Raw genomic sequence first — 18,483 nt, 5'->3', positions numbered from 1 at the left:
ATGACAAACCAACTTCAAGAGCCGTTAACCAATTACCCCAAACCGGTTCTATCCAAAGAAGAAGAACAAGTGGACGAAGAAATGATGAGCTTGCAAGCTTTGAGGATCACGAACATATCACTGGCTTTCCCGATGGTTTTCAAAGCTGCCTTGGAGCTTGGCGTCCTCGACACGATGGCAGCGGCGGGTAACAACACGTGGCAGCGGCGGGTAACAACACGTGGCTCTCGTCTTCATCCGAGATAGCTTTTGCTCTCCCTATCAAATCCACCAACCCAGAGGGGCCAGTGTTGCTAGACCGGATGTTACGGTTTCTCGTCAGCCAGCCACTCCATCTTGAAGTATCGTATGGTTAAAACGGGAGAAAACGGTCAAACAAGAAAGACCCATGGGGTATATGCAGCTGAACCGGCCGGTTTGCACGTTTTTCTTAAAGCGTGGTAACGAGTCGGGTTCTCTCATGTTCTTGTTCAAGTTGCACCAAAGCCAAGTCTTTTTAAAAACTTGGTATGTACTTCTTTATTGGCAAATTAAATAAGCCAAATCAGTAGTTGGATCAGAATGATATTAAACCGGTTACTAACCTTCTAATTAGGTACTTTCAATTGACAGTACTTGAAGATTTTGTTTTTACCTGATACATCTGAAGGATGCGATACAAGAAGAAAAAGATGCATTCAGTTGTGCCCATGGCATGAGAGTCTTCGAATACATCGGTTTGGATGAACAATTCGCTGGTATGTTTAACCATGCAATGTCAGAATCTTCTATCATGATCATGAAGAAGATTTTAGAAGTTTACAAAGGGGATTCAAAGATGTAAATACTTTGGTGGATATTGGAGGAGGCCTTGGCCCCATACTTAGGGTAGATCTGAGGGACTGAGCAATGTAGTTTGGATGCGGTATGATTAATCAAATTTATGAATAGTAATGTGATTCGGCTACAATCCGTTATCCTATTTTTCTCGAATGACAAAACCATTAGAGTGCGATTAGATGGCAAAATTACTTAAAAAGGATATTAGTTTTATTATTATTGTTATCAATGCTTTACTTATTTATTTGATGTATTTTTCCGTAAAAACGAGTTTTTCATTTATTTATTTTTACTAAAAACACGATTCTATGTCTTTCCACCAAAAATATGATTTCCGGTTTTTCTGCCAAAAACGTAATTTCATGTTTTTCCGCCAAAGCGTGATATCCGCTTTTCCTGCCAAAAAATATGATTTCCGGTTTTACCGCCAGCACGTAATTTCTGGTTTTCTCGCCAAAAACGTGATTTCGGGTTTTCCCGCCAAAAACATGTTTTTCATGATTCCACGTTTTTCCGCCAAAAACTTGGTTCCACGTTTTCCCACCAACAACGTGATTTCCGTTTTTCTACTAAAAATATGATCCCACGTTTTTCCGCCAAAATTCCATATTTTTCCGCCAAAAATGTAAATTTCTTTTTTTTCCCTAAAAAATGTGAATTTCATGTTTTACCGCCAAAAACGGAAATTTTGTTGTAATCATATTTTTAATTATTAACTATTAAAATTTGTTAATAGATATAGTAATAAAAATTAAGAATATATTGGTAAATATACATATAATGCTGCACCCTAATTGTAGGTTGAAATTCCGTTTGTGCAACGATTAGAGTAAGAGTAATAGCGATCCAAATCACTAATGGTAAATTTATATTTCCTGAGTGTTGTGACATGAAATATTTGTGGTTTGTGTAAAAGCGCGATCCAAATCACCAATTTGCATACAATCACTTGGGGTGAAAAAAGATATTGAACCTGTTTTAAGATATGCAAGCAGAAAATAATATTATTTTTGAAAAATTAATATCGTTTGAACAATAAAACAATGAGTTAATTAATATATGCGTTGTCTTTTCCTATTTCTTTAATTCAGGATTTTTTTTTTTGGGCATAAATCTAAGAGTATAGTAAACAAAAACACATATATATTAACGACTGAGTAACAAAAAGATGCGGCATGTAGGTGCCATATTAATAAATGTAACATACGTTAGAGAATATAAAGATACGTTAGAGAATATATAGATACCAATAGTTGGGTTCGATTTCCAGGTTTATATTATGGAGGACAAAATAAATAATATTGTATTATGTAAGGTATAATTGTCCCATATCTTGCAAACACATGGTCCATCTTTCTAATTTCCAACTGATTAAATGACCTACGAATCTGTCTATATTGTCCACGTCGATAACTCCCGTGTATGAATATACTGCCTAAAAGGATAAGTCGATTAATAATCTTCACACCGACATACAAAGAAAGTTCACGACACAAACCATTAAATCATCGGACATTAAAAACCACTAAATTCGAACAATTTGTTGATTTTTTTTGTTGCTCAATTTTCTTGGTTTTTGAATTCGCTGAACAGTACAAAAATCATGGAAGCTGGGATAACAAGTGATACAAGAAAGAAAGAGAAAAGAGATTTGGCTGTGAAAGGTGGCAGCTTCGTGAATCATGCATGTGTCACAATCCACGATGGTTTTTCTTTTCTTTTTCTTTTAATAATTATTAGTCTACGATGGTTTAATTGATTGAATTGTTTTCTTCGTCATAATGACTGATTTAAACCAGTGGACCGTTGATGAAAAAAAAAAAAAAGAACCAGTGGACCGTTTTGGTAACGTATTATAATAAAAGCGGACCTAGTAGATTTTGTTCATGAATAGAGTCTATTCTAAACGATTTTTAGTTTACGTCGATGGTGGCGAACTTTCTTCGTGCAATTACCGGATGACAGACGCATTGAATGATTCCCACTTTCCCAGTTTAGTTTATTTCGGTGTAAAAATAAATTAATATCGAGAATCTTTAGAAAGCAGAAGTTGGCAACTTTTTTCCAACGTGCAATTAGCATTACCACGCTGTGACTGGTAAGAGACTAACTAAGACGTAAGATTTTTAAAAGTTGTACTTTTAGAAGTTAAAACCCATGTGGTATGGACATGTTGATTGTTACACAATGTTAGGGTGGTAAAGAGATCGAGAGGTCATTCTCTCAGTTTGAAGCTTTAGTCTCTGCTTCGGGTTTGCTTAGTCTGAGAAGGTACGTAGTCTGATATACTATAACGGAAGATTTTTTGTTTATTATTACTTTTTTTTCTTCTGGTGAAGTTTTTGAAGGCGTAAGTTGTACTTTTTAAAAGTTAAAACCCATTTAAGTAGATTTCGATCTAAAAGACAAAAGTTAATAACCTTTTCACTACGTGTTTTTTGGACCAGGGTACAACGGATACTCGTTCCTATGGGATTTGGAGTGGGTTCCACTAAATGCGCTTTTTTTTTTTTTTTTTTTTTTTGTAAACCCCACTAAATGCTCTTCTAGTTGCATCTTTTTTAACAACATTCAAAATTATTTTATATTCCGAGTAAAAACAGAGGCAATTTTGGTCGAAATACACATTAAAATTTTATATGTATTGTCTAGTTTTCGTGTAAAAGTTTTACATCCTTCTGAATATTCCTCTAAATTACCATTTACCATAAAGAAGAAAAAAAAAAAAAACTCTTAACTTCATAATTTTTCAGTACAACAAACTATTTATTTGATTCCTTTCATCATGATCCTTCATATAACCGATGGATTCCATCAGTGGTCAATAATATGGGGCCATTACTATCATTGCTTATGTGTTATATATATACGTACGAATGTGATGAAGGTAATCAAATAAATAGTTTATTAAACGACATAAACATGAAGAACAAGCTTGGAGTGCAGATGTCATGCATGAAAAAAACACTGCCAATGGTTTGAATGATTTTGAAAAAGAGAGAAGAAATTAAATCACATTTGATGGTTTGGACTTTGGTGGCGATTCTCACAAAATTCTCTAGGCTAATGATAACTAGTCCCAATTCCTTTACATTAATATGTTGGTGGAGATAATCAATCATCCCACTTGTCGTGCCATTTCATTCTAAACAGACCCAAAAAAAAGGTTAATGAAATCTTTCTGAACAAAGATTCTTATTGAACTACATCGTAACTATTAATTAGCACACTCTGACCAAAAAATATATCATCAACATTATAGAGAAAAAAAATCAGCACCATTGAATTTTTCTTTGTTACGAATGTTATTATTTGCTTACCACTATTTTCGCAGTCACTTCTTCTTGTTAGCATTTCTTTTTAGAAAACAATACTATTCTTATCCACAATAACCAAAATTATAAGTTTAAAAAATTTGGATACTGATAACAAAAATATCACATATTTATCCGGAAATAAAGACATCTATAGATTAAATGTTTTTAATTAAAATCAAATTTAACAAAATAAATTAGATTACAGATTTGGTTGTAAGTAGAAATTATCTTTAAAATATATAGAATTTTTTAGTTAGAGAAAAAAGTTATTTTATATATTCGGTTTTTTGTCTTAATAAACCATTTGCATTTGTATATTTTTAATTTATTACAATGTTTATTACAATAATCCAGTAAAAATTAAATTATCAACCACCAAAACTTTTTCCAAAATTTTATCATTATTATTATTGCCAAATTGCAAAAACTGTAGTTTTATGATCTCGCCTAAAATAATTTAATAACGCTTTTAGTAAATATTTTAGATGTAAACCACTGGTTAAGACATCATCTTATTTACATCTACTACCAAATTTACTATTTATTTTACAACTATAAAAGTTTTTTTTACATCCATGTATTTTTTAAATGTTAAAGTATGCTCTTATGACTACTTACAAAATGTCTCTATGAACACATTAAACCAAAGTATATGTCACTTTATTTTCACTTTTGCATACAATAAAACTTCTATAAATTAATACTTGAGTTCTCCTACCATACTCATTCTGAAGTCAGTTGTCATGATCTTCACAAACGCCTTGACTAGTTTGTCAAAGGTTCCTCCAAAGACAATATCATCGACATATATCTGAATGATGATCATACTATGGATGTCTTCTTTGACAAACAAGTTTTTGTCTACACTTCCTTTTATATATCCTTGAACAATCAGGAAGGTAGTGAGTCTCTCATATCAGGCACGTGGTGCCTGTTTTAGACCATACAAAGCCATTTCCAATTTATACAAATGGTCTGAAAATTCAAGGTCCTCAAAACCTTTAGGCTGCTCCACATATACTTCCTCTTGTATGACACCATTCAGGAAGACACTCTTGACATCCATCTGATGTAGAATCTGGCTGAATCTGGCTGAATTGCTGAATCTGGCTGAATTGCTGAATCTGGATGAATATATTTGTGTTTTTCTACGGAATCTGGCTGAATAATTGAAAGTTCAAATGGTAACAGCTGAATCTAGCTGAATTTTTTTAAAATAATTAATCAAATAAACTTATAAATTAGAGAATTGTTATGCCGAAATCGAACCAAAAAAGAAGAACTAAACCAAAACCTACGAAATAACCAAAATAGATCTTAAACTTCATAACCGAAAGAACCGAAACCAAAATATTTCGGACACCTGAATGAAACCGAAATTCAATTATATATCCAAAATATTAGTTTGTTTTATAACGAGTAACTAAAAAATCCAAATAATCAAAAATATCCGAATAACCGAACCGGAAACAAATGGACCTAAACCGTAGTAACCGAAAAATACTCAAAATTTCCAGAATATACGAATTTTTTTCCGAAAATGTCTAAAATACCCAAAAATATTCTATTTTTTTGGTTATTCAGATAAGAACCGGAACCGAAAAATATCCAAAAATTTTTTGGTTCCTAATCGTTTCTTGATTCAAAAAACCGAAATACCCAAAACCAAACCGAACATGACCCAATTCTAAAATAACCGAATATATGCTAAACTCAAAAACCAAAATACCCGAAACCCAAAAATACCGAATTGAAACCGAACGAAATACTTGAAAGTTGGAACTATCCGCTATTATCCCAAATAAAACCATAATATCATAAAAATATTTAAAACTATTAATTCTTTACCTTTAACAAAAAAAAAAAACTATTAATTCTTTAAAAATCCACAAATATACAACTTTTTCCATTCCTCAACTTTTCCTCTAACTTATCAAATGATGTAACATTTTTTTTTCCTCAAGAATTCCTCAAGAATTCCTCAAAACCATGTTACCATTTAGACTCGTAGCTTAAATCCCATTCCACATGCTGTTCCGAGCAAAAACTTGATGCACTCCAGCCTTGCAACAAAAGCAAAAGTTTCCTCAAAGTCGAGTCTTTCAACTTGTGTGTATCCTTGAGCAACAAGTCTGGCTTTATTTTTAGTGATATTTCCTACTTCATCACTTTTTTTCTTAAAACTCCACTTAGTACCAATGACATTCTCTTTTGGTGGTCGTGGTACCAGATTTCTTGAAAAATCTTCTAGTTCTTCCTCCATTGCGAGTGTCCAAAAGTGATCATCCAAGGTTTCTTTAACGTTTTTAGGTTCCACCATCTACATAAAACAGGAGAACATGATCTTTTCAAAACAAGCAAACGAAGCCCTTTGTTTTAAGTCTAGCTTAACTCCTCTTGTTACTCTGTCTCCATTCAAGTCTCCAATTACATCTCCAGCAGAATGATTTTTGTGTACCTGTATTGGTTCAGCTTCCTCATCAGATTCTTCCTCAGATATGTTTGTATCACTATCACTTTGATTCTCATCTGCCACATCTTCTTGATTTTTCGAAGTGTTGTTGTGACCTTCATCACTAGTACTTGCAATTATTTGCATGGTAGTTATGCTTCCATCATCAAAAACTATATTCATTGATTCTTAAATATTTTTCCTCTTCTTATTCCAGATACGGTATGCTAAGCTGTTAGTAGCATAACCAAGGAAGAATCCTTCTTCGCTGCGAGAGTCTAATTTTTCTAGCTGATCTTTGTCATTCAAGATGTAACAGACTCATCCAAATACTTTGAAGTAGCTCAGGTTAGGTTTCTTTCCCTTCCAAATCTCATATGGAGTCTTGTCAGCACCTATCCTAACATATACTTTGTTTATCGCATAACAAGCCGTACTGATAGCCTCAACCCAAAACTTCTCTGGAACTCCGTTTCCATGAATCATGGCCCTGGCCATCTCTTGAAGGGTTTTGTTTTTTCTCTCAACTACTACGTTGGATTGTGGAGTTCTCGGTGCTAAGTACTGATGAAAAATTCCATGAGATTCGCAGAAACTGATGAATGCCTCACTTAGAAACTCACCTTCACGGTTACTTCTGATTTGTTTTGTTCCCATCTTCTTTTTATTTTTTAGTTGAAGAGGTAGAATCTTGAAGCTGTTTGTTGTCTCTGATTTTTTTCCTGATAAATCTTACCCATGTGAACTGTGAGAAATCATCAACAAAAAAAAACATGTACCTCTTTCTTACAAAGCTTTCTATCTGCAGTGGTCCCATTAAATCCAAATGGATAAGATCCAAAACCTGAGTAGTCTGCACTCCTTCCACTTTCTTGTTCTGTACTCGAATCTGTTTTTTTTTTATCGCAGGCACTGCACACAATCTTGTCAACAAGTTTTAAATCAGGAATTCCTCTAACCATTTCTTTGCTGACCAAATTTGACATACTTCTAGCATTCATGTGTCCAAGTCGCTGGTGCCACAGTATTGGATCATCCTTTCCATCTCTAAGATAGATTTTAGGTTCTTCCCATATATAGCTATGGTTACCAGACCGAATACGTGAGAGAGCATTGCGGTTCTTTTTATCGGTGGCCCAGCATTTTACTTTGTTGAAGCTCACTCCTAAACCTTCATTATAGAGCTGACTTACGCTGATGAGATTGGTTGTAAGTCCTTCAACGAAATAGACATTTGTGAGTTGAGATTTTTTTAGTTTTGATTAGGTATTTTTTTTCCCTTGATTTTCTCTTTAGCTCCACCTCCAAACGTGACTTTACTCTCTTTCACGACTGTGTAATTATCCAGATTAGATTGATTCCCTGTCATATGACGAGAAGTCCCACAGTCAAAGTACCATGGCTTAGACCCACTTGCTTCAGCTGAAGTGTATGCAACATGACATTACAGATCGTCCCCTTTTACTTACATTTTTTACGGTCTTCTCTGATGTGGATAAAGCTTTCCCTGTCTCAGCATTTTATTCACTTTAGCTGCATACTTATAACAGTACTTCTGTATGTGACTATGTCGACCACAGTAATAGCACTCATACCCTGTCACAGATCTGTGATAGTAGTTGTGATTGTAGTTTTGATGCAGATGCCTTGCTGGAACAAGTCTTGAATTGTTCCTAACTGCAATGTGGTTGTGATGATTGACAATATTGTGGTTGCGATGATTGACAGCATTGTGGTTGTGATGATTAACAACATTGTGGGATGACTGACTCTTCACGAATTTGGTAGTTCCACTTTTACTACCTCCATGGTAACCCAAACAAAGTTTCATTTGCCAACTCTCCAAGAGGCAAGAATGCTATCCACATCCTTTGTTCTACTATTCAGCATGTATATCTTCTTCCGAGTATCATTTAACTCTAGTGTAAGGACTCTACTTTTTTCTTCCTCCGAACCACATCTCTGCACAATTTTTCTTAACTTCCAGAGCTAAGTCTTCTTTCAGCTTTTCATTCTCATCTTGTAGTGTTAACTTCTCTTCCATCCATGAGATCTTCTCTTTACTCAGTAACAGCCAGTTGTCATACAATTTTCTGAATTGCTCATCAACATCCACATCATTCTCTTCGTCTAATTCATCGTCAGCTGAGCTGAACCCATTTTCTTTTTCTGCTTCACTATTAGAGCTTTCATCTTCTTCCTCTATGATTCCCACAAAGGATGCAAAACCATTTACTTCATCTTCCGAGTCATCTTCTTCAGAGTCACTTTCACTTTCAACAATGTTTAACCTTTCCTTCTTAGATCTCGCATCCACACAATCAAATTTTGTGTGTCCAATGCCTTTGCACTCAGAGCACTAAAGATTTTTTCTCTTCAGGGAGGGGCATTCAGCTTTGACATGTCCATATCCTTGACACTCATGGCACTGAATGTCTGTCCTTTTTCTACTTCTATCTTTGTCTCTGTCTCTTTTTCGATCATTTCCCTGATCCTCTAAACCTTTCTTCTCTACTCTTCTCAAGGCTCGATTGAAGTTTTTGGCCATCATACTCATCTCATCCTTTAGCTCTTGAATCTCATTCTTCTCACTAGACACAGTGAGTGCCAATCCTTTGGAAGAACTATTACTACCTGTAGTAATCTCCAACTCATATGCCTGCATCATCCCGACAACCTCTTCAAAATCAATAATATCATTATCTAAAGAAGTTTCCATAGCTATTCTTTTACTTTCAAAACGTGGAGGAAGACATCTCAGCAGCTTCTTAACCAGTTTCTTATCTTTGTACTTCTTACCAAGATTGTGAGCTTCATTTGCTATTGCACTGATTTTACCACTGAACTCCTCAATAGTCTCTGATTCTTCCATAGTGAGAGTTTCAAACTGAGATGCTAACATATCAATCTGTGACCTTTTCACATTGCTTGTTCCTTCATATGTCTTTGCAAGTTTATCCCAAGCTTCTTTAGTCTATTCACAGTTTTGAATGCGCTTGAATTGATTCTGATTAACTGAGTTGAAGATTAGAGATAACGCTTTCGAGTTTGCTGTAGCTTTTGCCTCCTCTATGTCATCCCACCTTTCTTCTGATTTTAGGATATCTTTTTCATCTTCACCTTTCATGACTGGAGGTTTCCATCCCTAATTAGTTGCAATCCATGCTTCTTTTCCAAGTCCACGAATAAGTGCTCTCATCTTCACTTTCCAGTTACCATAATTCCCTTTCTCCAGCGTGACTGAACGACCTACAGCAACAAACTCTTTGGGGTAGTCCATCCTTTCTGCATGATCTGCACCTGTTGTTAAGTTACAACTTGGTTCAGATGCTTGCTCTGATACCAAATGAAAAAACCGGATGAACTCAAGGCCGTTTTTTCCAAAATCAGAAACACTGAGTATCCTTTATTAGAAATCTTATTAAGATGTTTACGACACTCTTAATTGGTTTTACACAAGATCTAAACTATCTTAGTTTGTCACCTGAGATTTCTAACCTAAACAAGAACATATCAGAAGAACACACTCTTCCTTATCCTTCTTGTATACCGATTCAGAGTAAACCTTACTCTCTAAAGAAAAAGCTTAGTACAACTTTTTTCTCTCTTCAAACGGCTAACCTTAGCAAGCTTCTCAACAACCCTTTTTATATTCATCGGGCTGAGAACCTTCTAGGTTAGTGGCTTGGATCTTGGATATCTCCAAATCGTCTTGTGAATATCTTCTTTCCTATCTGATCCTAATCTCGTGTTCTCCACGTCATGTCTTCAGTTAGTAATAGAATCCACGTCAGCTAATTTACTTGCTGATTACTCCTCAAATCTGAAACAGCTTCTTGCAAATTCCAACAGCAGGCTGTGTGCATCCGTTAAGCCAAAATTCTGTGCATCTTTCATCCTTCTGGCCAAACCTTTGTGCGTCCTTCAGACCCAAGTTTTGTACGTCTTTACGACAAAACTTTGTGCATCCTTCGGACCCAAGAACTATATGCACTTACACTCTGTCTATGCTCTTATGTGTTCCGCGCGGTTGTGTCTCCAAGGAGTCGGGTTCTTCGTCGGAACTTCAAAGTTTTGAACTTTCGGTTAGTTTCCTGCGGAGTTCGTGGGGATTCGAAAAACCCAAGTTTGACGGATTCTGGTAGAAAGGCTGCAAATAGGTTTTTTTTCTAGATTTTCGAATAAATTCAAAGTCGATGAAACTTCGCAAGAGTCTCTGATTCATGATGACCAAGACAGTTATAGTAATTATAGTGAAGATCCGATAGTGGATAGGCTTAGGACCCAATTGGGTGCAATCCATCCACTTCCGTCACCAACCATTAATCGTAGTGTGATTGGTCTATTCGTCTTCTTCTTTTTCGTTGGTGTTGCTTTTGATAAGCTATGGACTTGGAGACAAACGGGTGGAGATGGAGGGCAAAGAGGATTAGGGCCATGGCCACAGGTTCCCACCAGCTTCTCTTTGTTCCTAGAGAAGGACTTGCAAAGGAAAGAGTCTGTGGAGTGGGTCAACATGGTGTTGGGGAAGCTCTGGAAAGTGTATAGAGCTGGGATTGAGAATTGGCTCGTTGGTTTGTTGCAGCCAGTGATTGATGACTTGAAGAAGCCTGATTATGTGCAGAGAGTTGAAATTAAGCAGTTTTCTTTAGGGGATGAGCCTTTGTCTGTCAGGAATGTTGAGAGGAGGACATCTCGCCGTGCCAATGACTTGCAGTACGTGTATACTTGTTCGGTACTAATAAATTTTTCTGATTTGATCAATTGTTGGGATTGCTCTTACTTGGTTTCAGTTGGATATTTTTTCACAAACTTTGAAACTCTTGATGAGATTTATTTGGCTTCCTTTTCAGTAAGAGTTCACGAAATAAGCTTTCTTGAGCATGAATTATGTACATCTTTGGGGCATCGAGTACTTCAAACTGTTTACCAGCGGCTCAGTTCGAGGTTTCTTATCATGTTACTCTTTCCTGTTATAGGTACCAAATTGGCCTTAGGTATACTGGTGGTGTAGTGTAGAAGATCGGAGAAGTAGGATAAGGCAACGTGCACCCTTGAATCATTTAAATTTATTGAATTTTGAATGATTGACCTATTAGAAGCTGGAATGAGTTTTGGAGAGTGCTGTTTTTGCTGTATGATTTTATACCGTTAGTGCGGTTTCGTGATTTTCAGGTGGTAAGAGTGCGATTTTGACTGCTCTATGTGTTGCCTTTAGATGTCGAGCCAGGGGAACTCAGCGCGCCGCTACGCTAAAAGATTTCATTAAAACTGGATGCAGGTTTGTGCACATTTGCTTCTCCATGAGATAAATTGCAGAAATGACATAAATTTCTTCAATCTATTTGGCTTTTTTTTTTTTCCTGCAGTTATGCCCTTGTTCATGTCGAACTGAAAAACCAAGGAGAGGATGCTTTTAAGCCTGAAATATATGGTGATACTCTGATTATTGAACGCAGGATATCTGATTCTACTAGTTTAACGGTTCTCAAGGATCATCAAGGTGAACAAATGCTTTGATGCTATTTTCGTAGTAGTCTGTGCTTCTTCTTGATTTGAATGTGATCGCTGTCTCTACATCTGTTTGCGCTATGATTGTCATTGTATATCTTCTTACTTGTTAGCTCAAGTCTTACTGTGTATGTCATGTATAAATTCAAGTAATTGATTCAAGTGGGTTTCTTCTTAATTGTGTTGTGCATGAAGAAAAATATCAAGCCGAAGAGAGGAGCTACGGCAACTTGTTGAACATTATAATGTGAGCTTTTCTCTTTGCAAGATTAAAAGTATGATCATTTGTGTTATATCAGATTTACGTGTTATTTGTGGTATTCATTGCTTGGATCTGAATTATGCTTTCTTTGATTAGATTGATGTTGAGAATCCCTGTGTGATAATGAGTCAAGACAAGAGCAGGGAGTTCTTACATTCTGGAAACGACAAAGACAAATTCAAGGTATATCCTGCAAATCTGTATTTGCTGAAGTAAATTTTGTTGACAGTTCTACTGAAAGCTTTTGTTTTGTAGTTCTTTTATAAAGCAACCCTTCTTCAGCAAGTCGATGATCTTCTTCAAAGTATTGGCATTAAGTTGAAATCTGCAAATGCTCTTATGGATGAGATGGAGAAGACCATAAAACCAATAGAAAAGGAGATCAGTGAATTGCTTGAAAAGATAAAGAATATGGAACATGTTGAAGAAATAACTCAACAGGTTCTGCATCTGAAAAATAAGCTAGCTTGGTCATGGCTCATGGGTATATGATGTGGATAGGCAGCTCAAGGAGCAGAATGAGAAGATCGTGAAACACTCAGAGAACGAGTGCCTACTTGTCAAAATAAAATTGATCGGAAACTGGTAAGTAATATGTTTCTATTACCTCAAATTTAGACTGCTATGCACAGGGTGCATGACTTGTCTAGCTTTCTCTCGGATACTCTAACACTGAAGTTTGGTAGTTGTATCAAATAGAGAATGTTGAACTTTGGTAGAAGATCGGAGAAGTGAGGACTAAGCAATGGATCTGCTTGAGATGAAGAAACTGTAATGGAAGATCGAGCAACGTTTTGAGCTGATGAAACATGAGAATTGACAAAGTATAAGCAAAAGACAAGTTTGATTTTTTCCAGTTTTTCAAATTTCAAAGGAACCAAACCGAATTAAACCAAAATTCCCATTCAATTGAACCGAACTGACTCTGAATCAGTCGGTTTAGTTTCTATTTATTTATTTTTGATAGCCGTAGAGGGAGACGAAGGTTCGATACACGTGTCGAACAGTCTAAAGAAAGAAACACTAGGAAGAAGAAAAGAAAATGAACTTCTTCTTCTGCAATTTTCTAACTTTTGTTAGCTTCTACAAATTTTGCAACGAGCCATTGGAGAAGACGGTTCTTGCTCTACAGTTATGCGTTATTTTTATTCTTCTTTGTCGGATACGATTCATAGATGATTCCGCAATCTTCTTTTTCAAGTTTTGATTTCCGGTTACCTGTTGATGTGTCTCGTCCTCTGCTCTGTCCATGCTCTTATGAGCTCCGCGCGGTTGTGTCTCCAAGGAGTCGGGTTCTTCGTCGGAACTTCAAAGTTTTGAACTTTCGGTTAGTTTCCTGCGGAGTTCGTGGCGATTCGAAAAACCTAAGATTGACGGATTCTAGTAGAAAGGCTGCAAATAGGTTTCTTTTTTCTAGGTTTTCAAATGAATTCAAAGTCGAGGAAACTTCGCAAGAGTCTCTGATTCATGATGACCAAAACAATTATAGTAATTTTAGGGAAGATCCGATAGTGGATAAGCTTAGGACCCAATTGGGTGTAATCCATCCACTTCCGTCACCACCCCTAAATCGTACTGTGATTGGTCTATTCGTCTTCTTCTTTTTCGTTGGTGTTGCTTTTGATAAGCTATGGACGTGGAGACAAACGGGTGGAGATGGAGGGCAAAGAGGATTAGGGCCATGGCCACAGGTTCCCACCAGCTTCTCTTTGTTCCTAGAGAAGGACTTGCAAAGGAAAGAGTCTGTGGAGTGGGTCAACATGGTGTTGGGGAAGCTCTGGAAAGTGTATAGAGCTGGGATTGAGAATTGGCTCGTTGGTTTGTTGCAGCCAGTGATTGATGACTTGAAGAAGCCTGATTATGTGCAGAGAGTTGAAATTAAGCAGTTTTCTTTAGGGGATGAGCCTTTGTCTGTCAGAAATGTTGAGAGGAGGACATCTCGCCGTGCCAATGACTTGCAGTACGTGTATACTTGTTCAGTACTAATAAATTTTTCTGATTTGATCAATTGTTGGGATTGCTCTTACTTGGTTTCAGTTGGATATTTTTTCATAACCATTGAAACTCTTGATGAGATTAATTTGGCTTCCTTTTCAGTAAGAGTTCACGAAATAAGCTTTCTTGAGCATGAATTATGTACATCTTTGGGGCATCGGGTTCTTCAAACTGTTTATCAGCGGCTCAGTTCGAGGTTTCTTATCATGTTACTCTTTCCTGTTATAGGTACCAAATTGGCCTTAGGTATACTGGTGGTGCCCGCATGTTGTTAATGCTCTCTTTGAAATTCGGAATTATCCCAATCGTTGTTCCAGTTGGTGTCCGGGATTTTGACATTGATGGTGAGCTTTGGGTCAAACTAAGATTAATACCGACACAGCCTTGGGTGGGAGCTGTATCATGTTCGTTTGTATCACTTCCAAAGGTCACATTTCAACTCGCAGCATTCAGATTGTTTAATCTAATGGGTATGCATTAATCTTTGTCTTACTGTTGCATTTCGATGATATTGTTTGTGTTGCTTCTTTCCCATCTTTTTAAAAATAAACAGGCAACCTTTTCTAGTAAAAGTTTTAAACTGTTGGCTAAACTGGGAATTGGTTAAGTTATCGACGATTGCTGATTTAGTGAAGAGACTTTTAGCTTTCACTTTTGCCGCCACTCACACATTTTTTTTTCTTCTGTCATGAATGGTTCGAATGATGAATTCAGGAATTCCCGTTCTATCAATGTAAGTTCTGTTGTAGCTGGTTACTTCACAAATTTTCTTGTTGAAAAAATTTGTTCCTGTCAATGTTTAGTATTACATGGATTTAGTGCCTTGTAATAGAAAGGCCACTTTGCTTGGTTAGATGTGTAATTTGTCTAGCTGCAATTTATTTTAACAGAATTTAACGAGCATATAGTTTAAGATGCATTGGTGCATTGTCCTGATTAAATACCAGTATTTCATTTTGTTTACCGTTGAGTGTTTAAGCTCCTCAATGTCTTGAAATAGTGGTTTCCTTCTTCCCTCCTATTATTTTACGTAGCATCGTCTCTTACAGGTTCTTGACCAAACTGCTGACGGAGGATTTGCCTCGATTATTTGTCCGACCAAAGAAAATTGTCTTGGATTTTCAAAAAGGAAAAGCTGTTGGCCCTGTTTCAGAAGACCTGAAATCAGGGGAAATGCAGGAAGGCAATAAGGATTTTGTCGGGGAACTATCTGTCACTCTTGTAGACGCTCAGAATCTTCGTTACATGTTCTCTGGTAAGCTATATAGTTCCTTCACATGTCAGTGTTTCCTTCAGAGTTGGAAAAGTGAAATAGACTGACAGTCTATTGCTGAAGTATTAGCCTCTTTGTGCAAGTTCATTCGACTTTATTGGGAATAAAGTAGCTGTACTAAATGGGTCTACTGGTGAGATCTTTCTTTTTCCTCGGTAATTGGTAACAGGTAAAACGGATCCATATGCAATTCTCAGATTAGGTGATCAAGTTATCCGTAGTAAAAGGAACAGTCAAACTACTGTCATTGGGGCTCCTGGTCAGCCAATTTGGAATCAGGTGAACTGCTTTGGATGGTTCATTCATAATCTGGTGTGAATTATGACTAGTGAAGGTTTCGAAATGTAATTGGATAAGTGTGTATTCGTAATCTTTGCAGGACTTTCAATTCCTTGTTTCAAATCCTAGAGAGCAAATATTACAAATTGAGGTCAATGATCGTCTTGGGTTTGCTGATATGGCTATTGGTACTGGAGAGGTAAATCATATTTCCTTAGTACATTTTTTTTTTGTAATCTGTAGAATAATAGGCATTGGTCGGATTACAGAGGATTCTGTGGATCTCGGTAATGATTGCTTGAGGATTGTTGCTTAATATTTAATTTGCTGTCTGCATAGCCTTATTATTTAGTTATATGTCCAGGTTGATCTCAGATTTCTGCAAGATACGGTTCCTACAGACAGAATTGTGGTTTTGCATGGTGGTTGGAGTTTGTTTGGAAAGGGATCTGCAGGTGAGATACTGCTACGGCTTACATACAAAGCATATGTGGAGGAGGAAGAAGATGACAAGACCAATGTCAAAGCCATTGATGCAGATGCTTCTGATGATGAAATGTCTGATTCAGAAGAACTTGGCTCATTTGTGCGGAATGAAAAGGTTTCTTCAGATGATATTGGTCAAGAGTCATTTATGAACGTGTTGTCTGCATTGATTGTGAGTGAGGAGTTTCAAGGCATAGTTTCATCTGAAGCCGGAGACAGTATAATTTCTGGTGGTGACTCGCTTGGGGCTCCAGTACCTTCTAAGGCAGATAGTAGTAATGGGTCTGAAAGCAACGCAGATGTATCAGATTCGGATTTGTTAGTTGACAATTCTGGTAGAGGGACTGGCGGTGATGGAGGTATACGGAGGCTCAATCTCTTACGATGATTTCTTTTATATGCTTTCCTGACCTGAAACTGTAAAACCTCCTACTTTCAGGATTAGCATTACTGTGGTTCGGTATAATCACGGGTATATTGGTTCTTGTTGCTATCAACATGGAAGGCACACGTTTCTTCAACCCGTAATATAGTGCTATACAGCTCGCTGGAGATTTCTGTTGCAAGTAAGTCTCTTGATCTATACCAAGAGAACTTGAAATTTCTTCCCCTAGTTTGACAGACAGATTCTCTGTTTTTCAGTTGTTTTCCTCATATTAGAACATGGAAACAACACTGGTTTGTTCATATAGTCAAGAACCAACCATGCACTTCATCTTTTCTAGAATAGTTATGCTACTTGAAACATCATAGTTGTAGGACGTGTTTTTACTTCATTTATATTAGGAGTAGATTCTGTTTCTCTTTCGACTGCTTGTAGTGTACCGAAACTGAACACCAAGTTTTGCATTTGATAAAATTATGTGTTAGTGGAAAATGATTCAGTGGATTCTTCTACCTTATGTGACATAGTTCAGTCCAGATATTGTCATGTCTACCTTTTGCTGTTGGTAGTATTTAGTCTGTGGGCGATTAGCTTACCCAGGGCTCTTTATTCTATGGCAGGTTTGGTTGTCATCTCTTCCCAACCTTAGATATGGCTTACAACGAGATCTCAGTTTTGCAATTTAATTATTATTTGTTGTATGTAAATAGCCATTAGAAGAGGGATACTTACTAGAGGCAGGAAGGGTTATTCACTTATTCTGTCCAAGCTCTTACTGTGTACACTTGTAGTTGGTATACATGAAAAATAAAGAGAGAGAAATCTGTATATTTTGACCAAAAAAAAAGAAGAGGAAATTCTGCAACTAATGTTCTGTATATCTTGGCTACAAATAATGTTCTGGCAGGGAAAAAAGACTTGTTTCTGCAACTCATTTGGAAACACGTCTGTGCTAATATCAGTCACAAATTTTGTGCTTGAGAAAAGGCTTCCTCTGGTGTTTTCTTTGAGATTTATAGTTTATTTCACCTCATTAGATACTGCAACTGTGATCTTGTGTCGTCGATTCGCTTTTCAGAAGGAGCAACATAATTTATGGAGATACCACTACGGGGAGTCTAGACAAGGTACACATCTCAGTCTCTCACTATTGGGAAATATCAAATATAATCATCGATGGTTTCAATAGGATTGGGTGGTAGTATCTAGATTCTCAAATAAAGTTTTGACAAAGATAGACTGATCGCAAGGGTGGAGCCTCTTGTTAACATGAATGGCTAAGGTATTGAAGGAAGCTCTCACGTCCATGGTTTGTTTACAGCTACTGTTGAGGCTTACGAGATTGTTCTAGCGGGCGGGAGAAACTTATCCTAGCCACTAGGGACAATGAAAGTATTCTGACCTTTCCATGCCATCCATGGTCATAAGGGGACATTCAGGTTTCTTGTCGCTGAGATCAAGCTTGTAACATGAAACTTACTTTACATTTTGGTCAAGGGTGACAAACCATAGATCATGGTTATCTGAATTCTTTTGCACCCAAAGATGGGATCCAGCTATGGTGGTTGTAGCCATGGCACTAGGATATGCACAAACCGTGGGGGAATAGAAAATCAAACCGAACCGAATTAAATTTAAAGTAAACCGAACCGAATTAAATTTAAAGTAAACCGAACTGTCCGACCTATACACAAAAATTTCGAA

General features: G+C 36.7%; 1 protein-coding gene and 1 pseudogene across 4 annotated transcripts; both read left to right on the top strand.

The window, feature by feature from the left end:
• Positions 1–885, top strand: LOC9330302 (annotated as a pseudogene).
• Positions 886–11,763: 10,878 nt separating this feature from the next.
• LOC9330300 (synaptotagmin-3) lies at positions 11,764–17,709 on the top strand. Of its 4 annotated transcripts, none has more exons than XM_021013667.1 (14): positions 11,764–11,869; positions 11,958–12,091; positions 12,295–12,346; positions 12,458–12,544; positions 12,617–12,946; positions 13,061–14,321; positions 14,585–14,826; positions 15,071–15,089; positions 15,406–15,611; positions 15,799–15,908; positions 16,009–16,107; positions 16,273–16,753; positions 16,834–16,960; positions 17,400–17,709. In XM_021013667.1, the coding sequence occupies exons 6-13, from the start codon at positions 13,537–13,539 to the stop codon at positions 16,920–16,922; spliced, it is 2,031 nt and encodes a 676-aa protein (XP_020869326.1). In that variant the 5' UTR covers positions 11,764–11,869; positions 11,958–12,091; positions 12,295–12,346; positions 12,458–12,544; positions 12,617–12,946; positions 13,061–13,536; the 3' UTR covers positions 16,923–16,960; positions 17,400–17,709. The 4 variants fall into 4 exon arrangements, with proteins under 4 accessions (XP_020869326.1, XP_020869325.1, XP_002894239.1 ...); XM_021013666.1 differs by having other exon boundaries at positions 13,048–14,321; XM_002894193.2 differs by having other exon boundaries at positions 12,617–14,321.
• The last annotated feature ends 774 nt before the right edge of the window (positions 17,710–18,483 follow it).

The sequence above is a fragment of the Arabidopsis lyrata genome (genome assembly GCF_000004255.2).
Source record: "Arabidopsis lyrata subsp. lyrata unplaced genomic scaffold ARALYscaffold_1, whole genome shotgun sequence".
Classification (NCBI taxonomy): Eukaryota; Viridiplantae; Streptophyta; class Magnoliopsida; order Brassicales; family Brassicaceae; genus Arabidopsis; species Arabidopsis lyrata.
Note: the sequence above shows the minus strand (reverse complement) of the source record. Positions and strands in the feature narration are given on the sequence as shown.

Coding starts and splice junctions, on each gene's coding strand:
- LOC9330300 (XM_021013667.1), top strand. CDS start 13,537: ATGATTCCGCAATCTTCTTTTTCAAGTTTTGATTTCCGGTTACCTGTT. Junction 14,322..14,584: donor CGCCGTGCCAATGACTTGCA/GTACGTGTATAC, acceptor TTCCTGTTATAG/GTACCAAATTGGCCTTAGGT. Junction 15,909..16,008: donor GTCAGCCAATTTGGAATCAG/GTGAACTGCTTT, acceptor TAATCTTTGCAG/GACTTTCAATTCCTTGTTTC.